The 23,429-nt window shown below is 38.6% G+C and overlaps 1 protein-coding gene across 1 annotated transcript; it reads left to right on the forward strand.

Moving 5' to 3' along the window:
• The first annotated feature begins 1,521 nt into the window (after positions 1 to 1,521).
• Positions 1,522 to 2,613, forward strand: LOC142176362 (uncharacterized). The gene is made up of 2 exons (XM_075243705.1): positions 1,522 to 1,623; positions 1,903 to 2,613. The coding sequence occupies exons 1-2, from the start codon at positions 1,522 to 1,524 to the stop codon at positions 2,611 to 2,613; spliced, it is 813 nt and encodes a 270-aa protein (XP_075099806.1).
• Positions 2,614 to 23,429: the final 20,816 nt, after the last annotated feature.

The following is a 23,429-nucleotide window of genomic DNA, read 5'->3' on the forward strand; positions in this document are numbered from 1 at the left end:
AATGCTAAGAAAAATCAGAGTAGTAATGGTAATCAAATGGCCTTAGTAACAGTCCACCCAAGTTCGAATACTCCAGCAATAGTGAATCATGGTACTGAGCAACAAAACAAACAACAACTATCTAACACAGCAGGAAAGTTGAATCATGCAGCTCCAGAATTTAATCTTCATTTAGTTGGTATAAGCTCAAGCACTGGAGGAGTGGTGACAAATAAAAGGGGGAGTGGAAAAAGGGTACCTACAAACAAGGAAACAACAACTGATTGGGTTGAGAAAAATTTCAATAGAAATGTAGTAGCAATGATTCCCTCTCAAGTCACCAGAGTTGAAGAACAATTAGCAATCAATAATGAAAATGAATTTGTCGAGGATACAGATTTTGAGAAATTCAGAAGCAATGAAAATAAAATTGCATAGGTGGGAGATTATGGTTTAACCAAACAGAAGAAGTCTTAGCTGATGGTCAGATCCCAGATATCATGCATAGTGAGGACGAAATTGGAGGAAATGAAGTAGAAGATGAAAGTGTAAATGGTACTGGTATGGCCATTCATATGATTACTGATGTACACAGCTCAGGGATTTTGTCTATCAAGGAGCAGGAAAATATACTGACTATTCAAAACAGTAATGACCACATAAATGCAACAGCAGAAGTGCCAAATGAGGGGGACATTAATATTATAGATCCAGGAGGGACTATACAAATTGTTGATTGTAATGTCTTAAAAGAAACTGAAAATGCAGACAAGAAACAAGAGAAGACAGTGCAGGATTTAGCAGGAAGTACTATTCCATTAAAGACAGTGCAGGAATTAGCAAGAATTACTGTTCCATTGAACAACACACAACTGTTGCCCAATGAGCAGGCTGACAAAGCTGCTGAACATATCAACCAGGCATATGATATTGTGACATCAAAAGAAGACATGGAAGCACATGACCAAGTTGCCCACGAAGAGCAAAAAGGTAGAGACATGGATGAGGAATCCACTGCAAAAAACTTCTGAAATGTTGCTAAGAAGGGAGATCTATCACCAAGGCTTATTGAAATAGTAAAATCTGCAACAAAAGGAAGAAAGAAACAGTCCAGGAGACTTCTACTGTTCCAGCTAGTGGAGTACAAACAAGGAGAACATTGTCCAAATCCCAAAACCTTTAATGGATGCCATTATATGGAATGTCAGGTCAGTAAATACAATGCAAGCATTTGAAAGGCTGATTACAATGCACCGGAAACATCATTTTGAGTTCATAGGAATCCTTGAGCCTATGCAACAGTCTCACAAAATGGAGAGGTATAGAGCAAGAATTGGTTTGGCACAGGCTGTGGTGAATGTGTCAAACAAGATTTGGGCTTTTATTGATGAAATTTTTGAGGTTACTATTTTATATAATATGACTCAACAGCTGACTTTGAGATTAATTCACACTGAAACACATGTTGAGCTCATCCTCACACTAGTTTATGCCAAATGTGATCGCATTGAATGAATAGAATTATGGGATACTTTGTATGCAATGGCATCAGATATGACAGTACCTTGGCTAGTTGGAGGTGACTTTAATGTGATATGGGACAAGGAAGAGAAGTATAGAGGGTTGCTAGTTTCTCTCATTGAAGTAGACGACTTCAGACATTGCATCAATACTTGCAACTTGACAAATTTGGGATTTAAAGGAAGCATATTTACATGGTAGAATGGAAGATCAGAGGAGGACCATATATTTACAAGATTGGATAGATGCTTTGGCAACAATGAATTGCAACAGACCTTTCCTGGATTGGAGATAACTCACTTATCCAAAATAGGATCTAATCACTGCCCAATGCAGCTGAAATGTGATATATAAACTCCTCCAATTAAGAAATCATTCAGATTTCTTAACTTTTGGACTAAGCATGATACCTTCAAAGATGTAGTCAAAGAAAATTGGAATGCGGATTTTAGTGTTAACCCTTTGTACATTTTTAACTACAAGTTAAAGAAGCTTAAGCAAGCAGTTTCTATTTGGAGCAGAGCTACATATGGGGATATATTTCAGAAGATTGCAATCCTAGAGGAGGTGGTTTTGGTTCATGAAAGGCAATTTGAAGTCAACCCTACAAAGATGAATAGACAAAGATTGCAACAGGTTCAAGCTGAAATGATTAAATATCTTGCTTTAGAAGAAGAATTCTGGAGACAAAAAGTTGGTATGCTGTGGTTCAAAGATGGCGATAGAAAAACTAAATTCTTCCATGTTCAAGTTAATGGGAGAATGAAGAGGCTGAAATTAGCAAGGATCCAGAATAGCCTTGGTAATTGGATTGAGGAGGAAGACTTAATAGCAGATGAGGCAGTAATGTTCTACAAAGATCAATTCACTGAGAATGCAGTTCCTAATGCATTTGATATTCTGAATCATGTGCCTTCAATGGTAGATAGTGAACAACATGAGAGATTGATGGCATTGCCTACTACTGAGGAAGTGAAGAAAGCCGTTTTGGTATTAAATGGAGACTCAATAGGTGGACCAGATGGATTCACGGGTGCCTTTTATCATACATGCTGGAAAATCATTGAAGAAGATGTAGTCGGCATGGTGAAGGCATTCTTTTGCGGTCAGTAGTTGCCTAAGATTGTGACACACACAAACCTGGTTTTGTTGCCAAAGAAAAAAGAAGTGATGACTTCTGTTGACATAAGACCAATCAGTCTCAGCAACTTTGTTAACAAGATCTTCTCGAGGGTTATTCATGAGAGGCTGGTTGACATTTTACCAAATCTGATCTCAGAGGAACAAACAGATTTTGTGAAGGGAAGAAGTATAGTCGAGAATGTACTATTAACACAGGAAATCATTACGGATATCAGGTCCAGCACAAAGGCAGGTCCAAATGTTGTGATTAAGATTTGATATGACAAAAGCATACGATAGATTATCATGGCTATTCCTGACCAAAATGCTAAGGAAAATGGGATTTCCGGAAGCTTTTATTAGCTTCTTTGAATTGATTGGGAATAATTGGTACTCTATTCTTGTAAATGGTCAGCCAAAAAGATTCTTCAAGTCATCCAGGGGAGTGAAGCAGGGAGACCCTTTGTCACCAACTTTGTTCATATTGGCGGCAGAAGCATTGTCTCGAGGTTTGAATTCAATACACTCAAACCTGTTTCTGTGGATTTGGACTACCAAAATGGAGCCCAAAAATAAATCATCTTTCCTACACTGATGATACAATCATTTTCTGCTCATCTGATGCTACTTCATTGAGACTTCTGATGGAGGTATTACATGCATACGAAATATCATCTGGGCAGCTGGTGAACAAGGCCAAATCAGCCATATACATGCATCATTTAACGGATAATGAGGTGATTAAAAAGGTTGAAAGGATTACAGGTATAGGAAGACAAGTTTTCCCTTTGACTTATCTGGGCTGCCCTATGTTTTACGCAAGAAGAAGGAGGGACTATTACCAGGGGTTAATCACTAAGGTTATGGACAAATTACAGTCATGGAAAGGCAAGCTACTATCAATAGGTGGCTGGACTGTATTGATTGCAAATGTGTTGCAGTGTATCCCAATTCATCTTTTGTCAACAGTTAATCCACCAAGCTATATGATCAACAAATTACACAACATTTTTGCAAAGTTCTTCTGGAGCAGCAATGTGGGAGGCAACTCTAGACATTGGGCATCGTGGACTAATCTTTGTATGCCTTATGAGGAGGGGGAATAGATTTCAGGTCCCTACATAATGTATTAAAGGTACTTTTTTGCAAATTGTGGTGGAACTTTAGGACAAAGCATAGTTTATGGAGTTCTTTTATGAGTTAAAAGTACTACAAGAAGCTAAATGCAGTCATTGTGCCCTGGAGGAATGGATCACATGTTTGGAGAAAAATTATAGAATGTAGGGACTTGATTGAGCATCAAATCTATTGGAAATTGAGAATAGGATCAGCTCTATTTTGGTACGACAATTGGACTGAGTTAGGAGCTTTATATTTTCAACTTCCTCCACAGTTTGGTATTGATGAGGATATTCACAATGTCAATGATCTGGTAGAAAATGGTATGTGGAATATGGAGAGAATTTTTTAGATTCTACCTAAAGATTTGGCACAACACATTGTGCAAAATATTATACCACCTAACGAATGCAATGAGTTAGATACACCATTCTGGATGCTTGAAATAATGGGACATTTTTCAGTAAAGTCAACATGGGAATATCTGCGAAGAAGAGTCGATCCAAGATTAGCTTGTCAGAAGATATGGGTCAAAAGGTTGCCTTTCAAGATTTCATTTTTTATGTGGAAGGTGTGGAAAGCCAAGTTGACTCTAGACGATTTCATGCGCAAACTAGGATACTTCATGCCTTATACATATTGGTGTTGTGCTGAACCTAAGGAGGAGTCATTAGTACATTTGTTTTACACTTCTAATGTAGCTAGGATTGTATGGAGTTACTTTCTGAGGAGAGCAGGAATTGCAGTGGAAGCATTGACATTACAACAGGCTATTACAAAGTGTTGGACAACACCAGTGATACAACGACTGAAGCCAACAATGTAGGCACTGCCAGCGTGTATTGTCTAGGAGCTATGGAAGAGGAAGAACTCATTGAAATATGGGGTCGCGATATCAGTCAACAGAGTAATTTATCAAGTATCTTCCACCATTCAAGCTCTAGTGAAAATAAGGAAGCCTGGCATTTATGTCCCTCATAGATGGCAAGACATACTGCATACACTAGAGAATTGTGTTCCTAAGTTAAGATGGGACAAGGTACTATAGGAGCTACCAAGGGATGGATGGATCAAAGCTAATACAGATGGGGCCTCTAGAGGGAATCCTGGGAGGAGTGCAATAGGGATATGTTTGAGGGATGAATGTGGGGATATAAGATATGCAGCAGGAAGAGAAATTAAGGAGGGATCAAATAATGAAGCTGAGGCAGCAACAATAGTAGAGGCAATGACAATGTGTAGAGCAATGAACTTAAACAACATCTGGCTTCAAGCAGACTCAATGATGCTGAAAAACATCATAGATGGACAGTGGAAGCCACCTTGGAATATTGTGGATGCAGTTGAGGAAATCAACAGGCTCAAAGAGGGGTGTAATTTCAAAGTATCACATATTTTTAGAGAGGGCAACAAACTAGCAGACCACCTTGTAAATTCTGCTCTTGACAGTGGTAACATTGAGAGTCATGATTTCTGGGAACTGGATGTGTCGAGCAGGAGGTTGGTAAACGAAGATAAGCTACAATGTCCAAAACTGAGAATAAGAGTTGCAAGAAACTAGAGAAGGAAAGGGAAGAAACAAATGCAATTGATTATAGAGCCATAACATACAATTACCATGCTCGAAACTTTACGGAGGAGAACATGGGGATAACCTTTTTCAATAACATATTTTTCCTTTTTGCAGGTTCTAAAGATGTATTCTTGTACTATGTTATCAAGAAATCTCCATTGGTGATATTAATGCAGTACATTCATACCAATGGAAGGAACTTGCGACTAGGCAGTGATACAAACTATGGAAGATTCAATAAACAAGAGCAATATCAATTATTCTCATGCTGCATGGGGTTCACAAGGATCATACTCAGAATTTTTGAGAGAAAGGGACAAATTGGAGTTGACCACATGGACACTCAAAGCAACAAGAACAAGAGAGAGGAACAACATCGAATTCTAAGATCAGGGTTCTTGAGTTCAAAAGTAACACACGTCCATTCGTCAATATGCCTATTGCAGACAATACTAACACAATTAGAGACAAGCTCTACTAAAGAAGAAAAGCACAAAATTAATCGTGCACTTGATTGGCTTAATGCATTGGTTATGCAACCAGCATGGTGGAGAGGGCAGAAGTTCGAGGAAAAGCTAGGCATACAAAAGCTGCCCATGCACTTTTTTATACTTTTAATGCACGCTTGCTTCATTGCATAGGAAATAATAAAGAAATAAACAAAGTGCAAAAGGCATCACAACAAGGCTGGAACTCACACGATCATTGGCATGCACAAGGAAGAATAGTTCGGGGATCACTTGACCTCAATTCACGTCTTGACAGTTGCAAAAACTGGATTCTCGATGACCTTTCTAGATGCTCAGCAATAACTCTCCACTTTGATTCAAAGGCATCCTATGTATTCAATGGAAGGAGATCAAACGAATTCTCAACAACAAAGATGAGGTCAAGCAGACAAGCGTACAGAACATGCAGACAGAAATCTGCAATGCTCGAGAAACATCGCTACAAATCGACCAGCTACTATGTTAGTATGTTTTGGGATAAATTGGCACAAGTAATGGGAACACAAGACCAAGGAAAGGAGAGTCATATCAACAATAAAAGTACAGTTCTTTTAATTCACTATCAACGGCTAGCTTTTACGCATCATATAATTAGACTACTTAATACTCATTTTGTGATATTAATGTGGAGTTCAAAACTCAACATTGGTAATACGTTCTATGTACCTATCAAGTTTATTTCTTTCATAGCGTAAGGCCCCCGGACAATGGATTTTGTATCTTTAATTTGTATTTTTATTTTATTATTATGAAAACTAGCCCTAGGTGCTTGCCTAGCGGATTGCCAAAAATAATTAGTACATTTATATTTATAGTATTATAATATTTGAAAATACAAAAATTAGTCTCACTTTTAGTATTTAGTTTTATACTAGTTTATATTAATTTAGAGTGATTTTTATATTTTTATAGATACATTATACTATTTGGTCTTCCGAGGCTAGATTCAAACTCAAAAGACATGGTCCAACCCAATTCCATAGATCCAAGCCCAATACCCATAAAACTCTAACACTTTAAAAGGACCTTCTTCTTCACAACCTACACCTTTACCTAGCTAAGACAAAAAAAAAATCCAACGCCCCGAATGAGATCAGCCGCACCCCAATCGTTCCCCTCATACAAAATAAAACCAATTAGCCTAAAAAACACACACAGAGCATTATTTTTCTCTAAGAGAAAGTCGAATCAAGACAAAAACCATCAATACAAGCAATATTATCATCTCTCTTTTCCTGGTTTCTTTGACTATTTTCTAGAAAGAGAAACTGAACTCCAATTCTCAAAACAATAAGATCAAAACACACCCTTTTTGGTTTTGGGTGAAGTTTTGTTCCGATAAGAGCCTAATAACGGTGGGACTATTATTCATCGTCAAAATACTTTGTTCATCGTCAAAAACCAGTCCGGAACCAGTCAAAAGCGATCCCATGTCCAACAGTTGAGTTTCTAACCAAGGTCATTTTTTAGATCACCATCGAGGTTACAATCGATCGATTCTGTTCCGGTCGCGATCTAGTCTTCGCTCATGGTTGTTGTTGTAACCCATTTACACTGAAGAAATAAAGGTTCGATTTTGTTTATCCTTAATCTCTCTTATTGATATATTGCATGTGCTTAGTGTTTGGTTTGAGTTTATTTTACACTTGTAGCTCAAAGTGGCCTATTTTACAATTGTTGAAGTTATTCATATGTTTGTGCACCTGGAGAATAGTATTTGTCTTGTTTTTCTCTTTAACAATTACATTTAAGTTTAGTTCTAGTGCTGGAATTTGCAAAGAAAATGAAAAACATTCTTTACTAAGGTTAAAGAAAGAGGCAAATGATCCTACAAATATATTCTCCACTTGGATTGATGGCGAGGATTGTTGTAATTGGGAAGGAGTTTTATGTCACAATGTAACTGGTTCTGTTATTGAACTTTCCATTTATTGTTGGGATTATGTTGAAATTAAAGGTCTAAAGGTTGATAATTTCCATTGGTTGTCAAGTCTTGAAAATCTTAATCGTTTGGACATGTCAGGAAAACTTAAAAATATCAATTGTACAACTCCAGTATACAGCGGAATACATATTTAGTTTATGATTTAAGAATATGTTTGTAGTAATTGATTGAATTGTTGCCCAAGTTTTAAGTTGATTATTAACTGGGCCGCATGACTTTAAGTTGGAATCAAGTTGGATTGATCTATTTGCCGCAAAATATGGTCCAAATGCGTTATTTGTCAAGCCAATTCAATAAATGCCAATCACCTCTGGACCTTGGCCCATCAGCTTAACAATTAAATCACATCACCTCTCCCACAATAATTTTCCATTACTTTAGCCTCATAATAATCTCAAAATTTAGGAAGAATAATAAACATCGTTAGAGTGCTTTATGTACATTATAATTCACTTTCCTAAACTCGGGTGTGCATTTATGTGACCCAAATCCAAATCTCAATAACGTTAAACAAAATGTGTCATGGACCGTGGGTGCATTTATGTGACATGGTTCAAGATGCATTTTAGATGACGTTGAACTTCCTAAAATATAATTAAATAAAAGCGGTTGTAAAGTTTAAAATTGCACCATAGGTTAAAACATGTACTAAAATAAGTAAATAGGCGAATTATAACAGTTGAGCGACCGTGCTAGAACCACGAAATTCGGAAATGCCTAACACCCTCTCCCGGGTTAACAGAATGCCTTACCCGTATTTCTGTGTTCGCGGACTGTAATACAGAGTCAATCTTTTCCTCGATTCGGGATTTGAACCGGTGACTTGGGACACCATAAAATTATCCCAAGTGGAGACTCTGAATTTCATAAATAAATAATCCTATTTCGATTGTCACTTTAAGTTGGAAAAAACTCTCCCATACCCTTACGGGGGTGTAGGAAAAAGGAGGTGTGACATCAGGTATACCTTTTGATCTGGAAGGTTCTCGGTCAGAATAGTCTGCTCTAGCTCCTCGATCGTCGACTTGGTCGCATCTGATTCTTCGGGGGCGACGAAAGTTTGGGGGCAAGGAAATCTTCCTTGTCGTCTCCTAGAGTCTGCGCGCTTCTTTCCTCGTTTGAGACCAAGTGCGTAGGGGTCGGCGTCTAATGGTGGACCGCGAACATCTCCCTTGCTGCCGCTATTCTCTGTGTATTGTTGTGATGCCATCTCTTGTGGGGAAACTTAGTACTTGGTGCAAGGTCGAGGGCACTGCCCTTATGTTGTGTATCCAAGGTCTGCCAAGTAAGGCGTTGTACCTCATGTTGCCGTCTATGGCCTGAAACTTGGTGGTCTAGGTCATGCTAGACGTGTTGATTGGGAGGATGATTTCTCCTTTCATTTCTTCCCCGACAATGTTGAAACCGTGGAGGACTCGGGGGACGGGGAAGACTTGCTTGAGTATCCCTAGTTGTTCTACTACTTCTGACCTGATTATGTTAGCTGAACTGCCCGGGTCCACAAGCACGCGCTTTATCCTTGTATTGTTTAAGAGAAATGAAATCACCAGCGTGTCGTTGTGCGGTTCCCTCATGGCCTCGAGGTCTTCCTCGGCGAATATGAGGGTTTCTTTGGATAAGCGTTTTTGGGTTGATCCATCTTCTGTAGCGAATATTTTTGTTTGTTTGGACACGGGTTCTTGGAGGTCACTAATTCCTCCGATAATCATGTGGACGCTATGTTGGGGACCCTCCATTTCGCTTGAATTGAACCCGGGGATGCCTCGAACTTTGGATCGGCCGTGTCCATTTCCCTGTGGCTTTTGAGGTCTCGGTTTTCCATCTCACCAGCTGGGCCGGGCATTCTGCCCTGAAAGTGAAGATCTTGGGCAAGAAGAAGTGTGAGAGATAACGTGCGTTTGGGTGACGAAACCAACAAGAAAATAATCACTATTATTTTTAGCCCCATGGTGGGCAACAAACTATTTATCATAAAAATGGTAAAAACAATTAAATTTGTAAATGGGATTCTAAAAATACGTGATCTACTCCCGAGATAGTTTTAAGGGTAGCCGATGCTAGAAATGCTAAGTGTAAAGATAAGATACGAGCTAAGACAAAGCAATAAGCAAACCGAAGGGGCTTGTTGCACGAGCGCGGAGCAGATCGATGGAGGCCTCGGGGCTGAGGCTTGAGTCGGGATCGAGCTATCGAGGACAGTCGGGGAAGGGATAACAAGCCAAAATACGATTAGGTAAGGCTCTTTATGGACAATGTATAGCTACACGGGCAGAAAAAATAAGAAAACAAAAGATGTGATGTGGCCTCGGGCCGATAAGAACAAATGACTTAGAAGAACAGAGAGAGAGAAAGATATTATTGCACTTGTGGAGAAATGGAGCAACCTGCTTTACAAGGTAGGGCGAGCCCCCTTTATATAGGCGGAGAGACTCGATCATAAACGTGTGGAGATAAAACATAAAGTACGGAGATGGGATGGCTTGATGTGATGCCTCAGCATAGGCTTTGGATAGGCCAGCCTTTGTCAGGTCGAGTCGTGTGATTCGGGAACTTCCCCCTTGCTTGTTACAGCCTGTTGAATTAGTCGAAATGAAACACTTTCCGGATCAGTTTGAGGCTAACCCCGAAGGTGAGTCTTGACCTTATCTTCGAGCATAGAAAGTCATGACCGCGAGATAGCCCTATGTCGTGGAATCCGGGCCCTCAGATTTACCGTACAGAAGACCCTATCTTAGCATTAACTAGGGAGTGGTAACCCTATGTTAGCATCAAGTTATGTTGGCATCAACTAGGGAGTGGTGACCCTATGTTGGCATCAAGTGATGTTGGCATCAACTAGGGAGTGGTGACCCTATGTTGGCATCAACTAGGGAATGTAGACCCTATGTTGGAAAAAATGCAGCAAAGAATTGGAGACCCTATACTACCATGATTTTGAATTTTCTTCATTTTCTTTCTTCTTCTCTTTTTTTTAGAGAAGAGTAAATGTGGTAAAGAATTTTGGAGAAGACTTCCATTTTGGATTTGTTGCTGCAAAGCTGTTTCTAGCCCTTGCGCATTTTCTTTTCGGTTGCACCTGATTCTTGCAAGGATGCTTTTGGATTGCACATGTTTCCTATTTTTAAAAACAAAGGACAATTTGTCAGTTTGAATCGGTGGTTGGTTTTGTGGCCTTGATTATTTTAGCCACTTGATCTCGGCCCTTTCAGCTGCAACTAGTTATTTCTTGATGACCGATTTCACCTCTGGCCCCGGAGAACCTCTGGCTTTTCCGGACTTTTCCATGATGGTTGGTCGCATGAGACTCAACCTTTTTGACTTCTATTTTGACTTTTTTGGGCCTTTCATTTCGATTTCCTTTCTTTTCAAGAGTTTCTGATTTCAAAGCATCGGCCATCATGGCCAGTTGAAGTCGACTCGAAGTACCTGCCGAGGCTGGGTGCCTTCTTTAATATTGGTTCATATCAGATAAAACCCTGTAAATAAATCTTGCCATCCTTTCTTTATCTTAGTTTCAAAACAGAATTAGACCGAAAGGGATTCGACGAGAGGTATCCCTTTCGGGGAAAGGAAAGAAGGACTTATCTGGAGTACATGCAGACTTTAATAAACATGACATGCCTTTTGGACTGGATGCTTGATCTGGGTGAACCGTCCAACTCTCAGAAATTCATCATAACTTATACCTCAAAATTGAGAAACCTTGACAGGACTCTGTCGATGCTGATGGCTGTGAGGATCCCATTTTCGATCAGTGACGCCCTTTGCGGGTTTTCACTAGATGACCTCTCTCATTTCTCTTCTCACCATCTCCTTGTAGTGCTCTTTATGAGTTTTCACTAACAAGACTCTTTCATTTCAATTTCTTTGTTTATCATCACCTTACGGTGCCCCTGAGGGTTTTCACCAAGAAGAATCTCTCATTTTATTTCTCTCATTTTGATTGTATCAGATCCGAGCGATTGTATTCTCCAATTCTTGAACATTCTTGCCGATTGATCGGAAGGACTTGAAAAGGATTTAGGTAAAAAGAATTTGGAATGAATTACAACCTTGGAACCTTTCAGACGAAACCATTGCTTAACATTATAACATCTGCCCCGGTTTCACTTTTGGGGAATTTGGATTTTTGTTTTGGTATGACTGAATCCCAGAGAGAGGCTGCTTCTGTATCCTTTCGGAATCAAGTCGAACGTAGATCAAGAAACTTTGTTTTTTATTTCTATTTTCTCTTCTTTTCTCTTTCTTTTTCCTTTCTTTTTTTTTCATTTTTCATTTCATTTTATTTTTGCCTTTTCTTCCTTTTTTGTATTTTTCTTTTTCTTCTCTTTTCATCATTTTTTTTCTTTTTCATTTTCATTCATTTGTTTTTCCAATAATAACTTCCAGGTTCCAAAGAGGGTAATCAAAGAAGAGTAACCGGCTCAAATGATTTACATAAGGGTTAATGATGTTTGGGTAGCGAAAATGAAAGCCTTCGTCATCACAACTAGAGAATATTAATAGTACATTTTGGCTGCATTTGCATTGACAGTTGTTACAGGGACTTCGATGTTTCCCAAGTATAACGCTCTCTTTGGCAGTACTATTGTTAGTTACCATGTATGGATTTTTCCAATATGGATCCAATTTTCCTTTAACAGTTTCAACTCTTTGTTTTATTTTCTTAAACTTATCTTCATTGCAATCTAATTCTTGATTTATTATTTCGGGGTCTGACAACGTTTTAGGATTTGGGCATGAAGTCCGCAAGCATATCATGTTATTGAAATCTGCACTTAACAGAACTGAAAAGAATATAAGAAAAATGATAAGAATAAGAAAAGAGACATTCCTACAAGAAATTCATTTTATTTTTTGATTATTTTTTTTGAATTTTAAAGATAGAAGGATTTACATCGAAAAGTAAGACAATAAATTAAAACGTCCGGATCACACCCTGAGATAATCTGGACGCAGAAAGGATAACAAGACTGACTACCGATACTCCCGTATGATGGGGAACTTTCAGGCTTGGCGACTATTTTTTGGCTTTTCTTCTACCTCAGCAATGGCTGCAATGGCTTTTAGTGCCGAATCAAATTCTTCATCTTCCAAAAATCATTCCGACTACTGGCCCAGTGTGAGCAAACAGGGGATTGTTCATCATATTAGGGTCATCTTCATCCCTAAGCTATATTGCCTGGACCTCGATGAGGTGTTCCACCGATCTTTTAAGAGTCCAACAATCTTCAGTGTCATGCCCCACTGCTCCTGAGTGGTAATCACTTCTAGCATCAGCCCAGTGCGAGGGGGACTCGGGGTTTAGCCGGTTTGGGGATACTGGTTGTAGTAGACCTAGCCTGATTAGCTTTTGAAACAAACTTGAATACGATTCACCAATAGGGGTGAACTGTTTCCTTCTAAAGGGCTCTCTTGGGTGAGGATTGTATTGGGGAACATTTGTTTGGGGAGTATTCGGAACTTGATAAGGATCTCGGTTTTGGGTATAATGTTGCGGCCGCGTGTAAGATTGCGCGTTCATCACCGCATAGGGAGGCGGTGCCACGGCATAAGCAGCATCTTGATAGGGATAATAGTGTAGTGGGACCTTATGAAGCATATATGATTGGTTGAATGCCGTGCGCGCCCCCTTCGAGCTCGAAGACATCATGGCTCCCTCTTCTCTCCCGTTTCTATTCATCAAACCCCCTGAACCATTCTGAACGGCCTATGATGCAGCCATAAAAGCAGTTTGACTCAAGATTCGGCCCGTTTTCAAACCATTTTCGACCATCACCCTAATTTTGATAGCTTCAGCGAATGGTCTACCCATAGAAGACATCATGTTCTGGAAGTAATCTGCCTCTTAGGCCTGTAGTAAAACCGTAACCATTTCTGTTTCGTCCATTGGAGGCTTTACCCTGGCGGCTTGCTCATGCCATTTGATAGCATAATCGCGGAAGCTTTTTGCGGTTTTCTTTTTCAAATTAGACAAAGAGTTCCTGTCGAGAGCGATGTCCACATTATACTGGAACTGTCGGACAAAGTCTAGGGCCAAATTGTTCCACACATGCCAATGGGTAATTTCTTGATCCATATACCATTCAGAAGCAATTTCGGTGAGGCTTTCTCCGAAATAGGTCATTAGCAACTCCTCTTTTCCACCGGCACCCCTCAGCTGGTTACAATATCATTTCAAGTGAGCAATCGGGTCTCCGTGCCCATCATATTTTTCAAGCTTTGGCGTCTTGAAACGAACTGGAAGGTGAACATGTGGAAACATGCATAAATCGGAGTACGAGACACTCTTCTGACCACTTAAACCATGCTTGTTTTTTAAGCTTTGCTCTAGGCTTCTCATCTTTCGAGCCATTTCTTCCTGCTCGAGGTTTCTCATTGTTATTTCCGGACCCATGAGAGACTCATATTATGGGTGTTGAGGGTAAGAGTTTGGGGTAACATGAGTTGTGTCTAGCTGAAATTGTGGGCCTTGAAAAATGAATGTTTAAGGATCGAAGCATGGCCTAAGCACTATTGGTTATGCCGTAGTGGAGACTGGTGGTACAGTGAATATTGCTGGCGGTGCCCTTGAATCCGGCGCATGGGGGTGAACCACAGAAGGCATTCCCGGGCCATTAAATGGCATTAGAGGGTGCCCGCATCAGATGAGCGGGTTGGGCACAAGGATGTTGGTAAGACCACCTGATCTCGGGATCAACTTAGGGAAACTAGGGATTACACTTGGTGGTTTCCTACAATTAGACCAGGCATCCAACATTTGCAACATGCGGAGACACAACATTCTATTTTCTTCAGCAGTTGTGATTCTAGCTACGGAATAGCCGATCCCGGGCTATCCTAAAGACCGATGATTAATAGTTTGCTTGCGGAGGCCATCTGTGCCTTTGGATCTTGTGAGGGATAGGAGGCTAGACTACCAACAAAACCAACCGCCAAAACCTGGCTAATTTCCATACCCAACAACCTTGTTAGTTTCGAGACATTTAACATATAGGAAATCGCATATCGGGATGCAATGCACCTAACAGCTAAATGCTTCTGCTGTGTTTTTGCAACGGCTGCGTGTTTCATCCCGGCTTTGCTCTCTTTTTTCTCAAATATCAAATCCTGATTTCTTTTCCCTTTTTTTTGTTGCTGTTTTTCGCTCTTTAATTTTCAGTCCCTTTTTTTCATTCAATTTTCTTTCTCTCCTTTTCTCTTTTTTTTTTAATTTTATGGCTATGATCGAATCCGATGGGGATTGCTAACGTATCATGATGTCGCATTCAGAAAAGAATATGCATTTTTTACATTTCGTTTTTTTTTAATTTTGAAAAGAAAAGCTTTTAAAGAGGAAAGAAAATATTTTGGTATTTTTGATTTTTAATTTTTTTTGGCGTAATGGCTTCCTGACCACTTAAACTTGTATCGGTTTGTAAAGCCGATACATGAACGTGCATTTTTTCCATTTGAACACTTCAACTGATGGAATGAATTCTAATAAACACATTTGACCATTGACCAAGCCTATGTAGAAGTGGCACAACTGGCATGGCTAAATTGTGTGCAAATCACGCTGCCAAGGCGCGTTAATAGGTTTATTTTAATTAAACAAATATTAGAAATAGAATAAAATATAAATAAGAAAGAAAAAATAAACTTTCTCTCTCCCTTCCTCTTTTCCCCTGCCCTCTCACCTCTCTCATCTTCCCAAGCGAACTCCCCCGTCCTGTAAATTTTTTTCATTTTCTATCCTACTTTCTCTCCCCTTCCCCGTTTCTTTTTCCCTTTCTCCTCCCCATTCACTAAATTGCTCCTGCACAAGGATGACTCCTGCACAAGGATGGCAAGCACAAATCTAAAAATAGTCCAAATTGTTATGTGTTGATTTACTGGAAAAAAATGGAAATTTAAATTTCTAGATAATCTTATGTTGTTTTCGTGAATTTCGGAAGCATCAGCTTGTCTCAAACTTCCAACACCTGCCTAGATCCATACGAGAAGATATTGAGGGCGAGGTCCGGGTCGAATTGAGCTCTCAATGCTTCATTTACGTCAGCTGGTGTGAACCCGGGTCTGAGATTGTTGATCCATGATTCGAACTATTTTCCTAATGTATTTTGGGTTCGGGTTCGAGGGGTAGGGTCTGTGAGTTCATCGGAATAGGACATCGATTGAGATGTTAGGGTTTTTGCAAGGTGATCGGCGACGGAGGAGCTGGAGATAGGGCGGAGAGATAGGGAGGAGAAGAGAGAGGTGATTATCTGCCGGCGTACATACTCCCGCATTTTCAGTACTGGAGAGAAGCGACAAGGATGGATGAGGTTTGGAGTTGTTGGTGAACTATTGGTTGTGTATGGTGGAGAAAAAAGAGAAAGAAAAAGAAATTAAATTTTTTAAAGATTAATCTTTTTTAATAATATAGGACCCACAAATCCACATGTCATATAATAAAGACCAAACATGTAGCATGACATTCATGTCAGAGCGATTGGCGAGCACTTTCGACAGAAAGTGTTTATTAGTATTTATTCCGTCAAGTTGAAGTGTTCAAATTGGAAAAATATAAGTTCGTGTTTCGGCTTTACAAACCGATACAAGTTTAAGTGGCCTGGAAGCTATTACGCCTTTTTTTTTAAAGAAAGACTTCTAAAGAAAAAAGAAAATATTTTATTTTTGTTTTATTTATTTTTTTTAAAATTTTCAAAAGAAAGGCTTTTATAGTAGACAGAAGATGTTTTTGAATTTTGGTTTTGATTTTTCTTTTTCTTTTTTTTTTTTTTGAAATTTTCGAAAGAAAGACATCTAAAGAAGAAAGAAAATATTTTATTTTTTTACTGATATTTTTTTAATTTTTGGGAGAGAGACTTCTTAAAAGTAAAAGTAGAAAAATATATTTTTTTGGATTTTTGATTGTTGATTTTTTTTTAATTTTTGGGAAAAAGACTTCTAAAATGGTAGAAAATATTTATTTGATTCGTTTTCTTTTTCCGAATGAAAGACATATACAAAGAAAATATCTTTGGGTTTAAATTTTTTATTTATTTGGGATTTTATAAGGAAAAACTTCTAAAGAAGGAATTATTGAGCCCATGGGTATGGAGTCGTCTTTGTTATGGAACGTTTAACCACCAATGTGGGACTTCCTGACACGAATCCGGATTTCGTCGGGCCCCAATATTGGTACCGAACACCGGGTGGGAAATTAAAAAAAAGAATTTTTTTTTCTTTGAAAATTGGGGCCGGAACCGATGAGATTTGCTTATGTATCTCACATCCGGTGAGAATCAGACTCGCGTAGTTCGGCCAGTTTTGACGAAACAGGGGAAACATGACTTTTTGAAAATATTGGCTTATTTTCTTTCTCTTTTGTTTTTAAAATTTCGGCAAAGTTTTGGAATTTTTCAAATACCTACCTCTCACTCTTGTTTTTTTTTTTTAATTTTCTTTCCCTATTCTAGAAGCCAGTCAATATGTAAAGAGAAACAAATAGATGCGCAAGTAGCACGTAAGATGGATGAAAATGGTCTTTTTAATTTGGGTACACCTATCCTGGACGGACCCAACCTCTATGTTGAGTCCCCAAAGTCAGATGCACGTGATGCAAACAAGCGTACCTACTAGGGATCCGACATGAGGCTATGTTCTTCTAGGTTTAAAAACCTGGGTATATTATTATAGACCTGGTTTACCCGAGCCGTGGGAGGGGGACAACTTACCAGTAACCAAACGGCCATCCGACTTTGTAACTGATCCGATCGTCGTACTAAATTAAGGTATGACACTAAGAGAAAAGAAGTCACTCCAGCATAAACTTCCCAGAAGATTTAGAAGACTCAGAGAGAAGAAGAGTTTTGTAACAGTATTATATACAGTTCACATAATATCAAAGTAATAAAAAACGATATTTAGCACATTAGGCTCAAACAAGTAAAAATCATATAATAAGCAAAAGCCAAGTATAACAGTTATTCTAAGCTCGAATTCTTAACCCTGAACTAGAGATTCTGGGTTCGCTCCCCAGTAGAGTCGTTAGAGCTGTCACACCTCTTTTTTTCCGAAGGGGATATGGAATTTTTCCAATTAAAGTGACATTAATCGAAATGAAATTATTTATTTAATTTCAGAGTCGCCACTTGAAATAATTATTGGTGTCCCAAGTCACCGGTTTATTTTAAATCCCAAATCGAGAAAATTGACTCTATTTTTGGTCCACGAACAGAGAAAACCGGGTAAGAAATTCATTTAACAAGGGAGAATATGTGAGGCACTCCCGAGTTCCGTGGTTTTAGCACAGTCTCTCAACTATTAATAATTTGCCTAATTATATGATTTATTACATGTTTGAACAAGTCGCGATGTCGCGAACTCGTTTGTTTTTGTACACATTGTGAATCGCGCCACGTGAAACGCACCTGCGATTTACAACATGTTTAACTTTATTATTATTCGAGATTATGGTTGGGTCACATGAAATGCACACCCAAATTGGATTTATGTATCTTGACCATGCCACGGGAACCGTAGCCATGACCACGATGATTTATTATTAATCGCGCCTAAAGCATTCAATAAAGATTCACCAATTAATTTGTTTCTTTTACAAGTTTGAGATCTTTGTAAGGCCAAGAGCTTATGGAAATCAATTGTGGAACATGGGTCAGCTTTTGCTCTTACTAATTTGGGCCTGACACAAACTATTTTGGCCCAGATAAATCGATCGTAGTACAAGTATTACTAGTTCACCAAACTACTCCACGGTCCATTAGCCATTTTCAGCTATCATTTAAATCAAAATAAAAAGAAATCAACTAAGAACAAAAACTGATCAAAAATTGATTGTTTAACCTTGATAAAATACTCTATTCATTCAAACACAGTACCAAAAAGACTAGCTAAGATTTAAAGAGTGTAGTAGAGCCCCACTTTTGAATCAGTTTTATCCATTTATTACGAAGGAAATATTATTCTAATGTTAAGAAGCTCGTCACTTTTAGAGTAATCTCCAAAGATACAAATATAACTTTCTCATATATTCCATGTTTAGAATAATAAATTGGAGGCAAGTACTAATGTTTCGACATTTTAGCCATCAAATGCAGATTCACGCAAAATCATAGATCCAAACATTAAAGTGAAGAACATGAACACAACCAAACTTTTAAAATGGCACTTCCAAGACCTCAATTCACCATAGTAGCGAAAAATAAATAAATAACAAAGGGCAGGAATGCACCTGTTCAAACAAAGATTTCCTTAATAACAATAGAAGTAATCTGCCGATACACTATTTTCGACTCCAAAATCCTTACGAGAATCAACAATTGAATGCGGACAAAATCGTGGATCATTAACAACACTCAAACGGAGCTGATGAACTCGAACTCACCTCGAACTCAAATCAAATCCACGAGAGAAGATCAAAATCAAAAACTAAAGTGCATTTTTCGGATTTAAGAAGCCAAAAATGAATTTTTCTTGTTGTTTTTGTTTTCTGGAATTTTAAGAAAGTGACTAAAGATTGAATTGGACTCCTTTTTTATGAATGTGTGTGCTGAAGGGTTTAACAACGGTGGGGTGGGATTCTGAAAGAGAAACAAGAAAAATGGGTGGATCGTTTTTCTTAGAGTAGAGTTCCACTGCCTTTGTGAAGGGAGGTCTGTTGTTTTTCTCTTTAGTGTCCAAAGGGATTTAGGTTTAATTTTAATTATAAAAAGGTTGTGGGTTAGGGAATGGGTAAATGCGCTTAAGGGAGGAGTGGGCTGCTAGAATTTGGGCTCAAGTTTGGGCAAAATTTTCCTTTAAAAGTGGCCCTTTAATTCTACAAAGGTGAAATATTAATTTCTTTTTCCTAAAATATCATACCATAAAAATATAAAATCAATCATAATTAATTAAAACAACTATATTATGACATGAAATAATTTTTTTGTATTTTCGTGGATTATACTGAAATAAAGGGTTAAAAATAATATCTTTCTAAAAATACATAATACCTGAATTAAATAGAAAAATGAAACTATTTTTTTTGTAATTTTTCAATTTTTGTTTTTTAAAACTAAAATTAAAATTAATAATAAAGTGAAATCCTATGGAAATAAACTCAAATAAATACTCGAAAAATACTAAGATTATTAAAGATAATTCTAATGTGCGGGTCAAAAATTACGTGCTTACAAAGTGAACTGAGGGCCTCTATCTGAAATGATGGAAACAGGAATACCATGCAACAAGACAATCTCCTGAATGTAAATCTGTGCCAATCTCTCTGAAGAGTACGTAGTCACAACCAGAATAAAGTGTGTCGACTTGATCAACCTATCGCCAATGACCCAAATGGAATCAAACTTCCCCAATGTCCGCGGGAACCCAACTACAAAGTCCATAATGATCCACTACCATTTCCACTCTGGTATAACCATCCGCTGGAGTAGACTCATACTTAACCTGCTGGCAATTTAGACACCTCGATACATGCTCAACTATGTCATATTTCATCTGCCGCCACCATAATGCTGCCTCAGGTCGCGATATATCTTCGTATCAACTTGATGAATAGAATATCAAGAACTGGTGCCTCGTCTAGAATCTTCTCTCTTAAGACATTAACATTAGGAACACATAGGCGACCCTAGAGTCGTAGTACACCATCCTCGCTGATAGTATCGTCTCTCTAAGAACCAGAAGGTGCGAATCATTGTACTGATGAGACTTAATCTGCTCAAGTAATAAAGACTGAGCCACAACACCTATAAGAACTCGACCGGGCTCTGAAATATCCAACCTCGCAAGTCTGTTAGCTAAGGACTGAATGTCCAAAGCCATTGGCCTTCCTCTACAGAAATAAATGCCAAACGACCCATACTCTAGGCCTTTCTACTCAAGGCATCCGTAACTACATTCGCGTTGCCCGGATGGTAAACGATGGTAATATCATAGTCCTTGAGTAACTCAAGTCACCTGCACTGCCTCAAATTAAGATCCCTCTGTTTAAACAAATGCTGCAAGCTACGATGATTGGTGTAAACTGCAGGACACCCCATAAAGATAATGCATCCAAATCTTGAGAGCAGAACAATCGCGGCCAACTCCAAATCATGTATCCACTAATTCTCATGGGGTTTCAGCTGATGTGAAGCATATGCAATAACTCGCCCTTCCTACATCAATACACAACTCAGTCCTGTCACACCTCCTTTTTCTACCTGAAAGAGGTATATGTGAGTTTTTCCAATTAAAGTGACAAAACCGAAATAGGGTTACTTATTCAAATTCAGAGTCGCCACTTGGGATAATTTATGGTGTCCCAAGTCACCGGTTTAAAATCCCGAATCGAGGAAGTTTGACTCTTATTTATGGTCTGCGAACACAGAAATCCGGGTAAGGAATTCTGTTAACCCAGAAGAAGGTGTGAGGCACTCCCGAGTTCCGTGGTTTTAGCACGATCGCTTAACTATTAATAATTTGCCTAATTATCTGATTAATTACACACTTTAACCCTACGTGCATTTTTAACTTTCTAACTGCTTTTAATGTTTATAGAACAAATCACGATTGTCATACACTTGCGAACCGCGTCACATGAAATGCACCCTCTATTTACAATATGTTTATTTATATTATTATTATTATTCAAAATTATGGCAGGGTCACATGAAATGCACACCCAAATTGAGATTTACGTATCGTGACCATGCCACGGGAACCGTACCCATGGCCACGATAATTTATTATTGATCATGCCTAAAGAAAGCTACGATGTTTATGAATATTAACGGCCCAAGCAGGCTCCTAATGAATATAGGCAAGTAACAAAGCAATAGACAATTAAAAGCTCAATTTCACAAACATTAGTACCCGAGCCCCTTTAATCTAATTTGACGTAGTTCAGCCGATGAATAACAACCCAATTTCTATACTGTGACAAAATTATGTTCACCTATAACCAATTCGAGTAAACATGAGCAGATAACCGAGCTATCAAATTCAAAACCACGGAGAACAATTACAGAAATAACAGTATCACATCACCAAATAAATAATTAACATTAAGTTTCAATAAAACAAACAGAGGAAAAAGAGTTGACCTCAATATAACCGAAAAATTAATTATTTCACTGTTTTGAACTCATAAATGTGACAAAGCGCGGACTGAACTGGAATTTGCACCGGAAAGTTGAAAACTGGACGGAACTCAACCAAGCTCGAATTCAAACCCATATTTTAACTAAAATTCATCCTTGAACACCAAAACAAACAAAATCAAAAAGTGAACAGGAATTTATATTTTGATGTTCCCTTTTTTTGAAACTTGTGTTTCTCGACTGTGTGTATGTGCAACTGCCGGTGGAGCTGGTGAGGACGGAATCACCACTTCAACAGTGGTTATTGTTGGAGCAGCAACACTGGAAGAAGAAAACGAGAGGCGAGTTGACGTTGTAAATCATTGTCGTCGGTCGGTTTTAAACCTTAATATACCCAAAGTATTAATCTCATCCTTAAACTTCTCTAGCACGTTGGATAGAAGAGACCCTCAATGTTCTTATGTGTGTGTGTGCATTTCTGATTGTAGTATGAGGTAAGGGACGACTGGTGTTGTTGGTTGAAGAGGGTGGACGACTGGATCTGGGGTGGTCTCATTGGTTTTCGGCGGCGGAAGCTTAGGGGTGTTAGGTCGATTTGGCTGGAGGTTGATGGGGGTGGATACTGTGCGGCTGATGGCTCCTTAGGGTTGTTGATATTTAGGTCTAGGTTGAAAGTGAAGAAGCTGGAACGACTGGGTCTGTCCAGCGGCGGACTGGCGATGGTTGGAGATGGAGCGACGGCTTGGAAGGTTCGTCGCTAGGGTTTTTAAAGGGTGAAGAAGATGAAGGTCCTAGGGTTGGGGGTATCTAGGGTCGCTGTTGTATATCTCATGTGCTGAAGGTTCTAGGGGTTTTTTAGGTTAAGGAGATGAAGAAGAAGGGTCTTAGGTTTTTTCTTTTTTGTGTTTTTGATGATAAAAACGGTTGATGCTCCTTAAGGGTCCTTAGCGTTAGGTCTCAATGTCTAGGTTTAGGTTTTTAGGGTTATTTTTAGGTTAGGGGAGTATGGACTTAGGAATTATGGGCTAGGGAATTATGGGCTAGATCTAAATTTGGCCAAATTTACCTTTAAAAGTGGGTCTTTAACTCTACTAGACTAAAAATATTAACTCCTAAAATAACAACTACAAAATTATGAAATCAGTTGCAATTAATTAAAGTAAAATTAAAAAGTGAAACTATTTTATCTCAATTAGTTAAATAAAAGAAAATATTTTGCAATTTATATTTTATGACAAAATAAAGTAAAAGAGTCAAAACTAATTGAAATAGTGATATTAAGCCTAAACTAAATATTTAAATGCTGAAATATATAAAATCTCGGGGATGGTCAAATATCGCATGTCTACAGCTGCCCCTCTTTGACTAGAAACACGAAGTATTTTCAGACAAAGAACGACGACACATGTGTTTTAACCCGACCCTTATTTAGAGAGACCAAAAACTAAAAGAGAGGAGAATGTGACCGAGCCTTGGTATCTAAGCTGCCTACATATCCTTGACTATAAAGGAATCAGGCCATGTGTAGTTCAGAAGTAGGAATAATGATGGAGTATACCAAGGTGGAGAGACGATTGAGGTCTCGTTCCATCAAG

Source organism: Nicotiana tabacum, chromosome 3 (assembly GCF_000715075.1).
Source record: "Nicotiana tabacum cultivar K326 chromosome 3, ASM71507v2, whole genome shotgun sequence".
NCBI lineage: Eukaryota > Viridiplantae > Streptophyta > Magnoliopsida > Solanales > Solanaceae > Nicotiana > Nicotiana tabacum.

Bases quoted from the DNA above. Each gene is read 5' to 3' on its own strand.
- LOC142176362 (XM_075243705.1), top strand. From the start codon at position 1,522: ATGGCATCAGATATGACAGTACCTTGGCTAGTTGGAGGTGACTTTAAT. The intron at 1,624-1,902 runs GTAGACGACTTC...TTTTGGACTAAG, and splicing joins TGCTAGTTTCTCTCATTGAA to CATGATACCTTCAAAGATGT.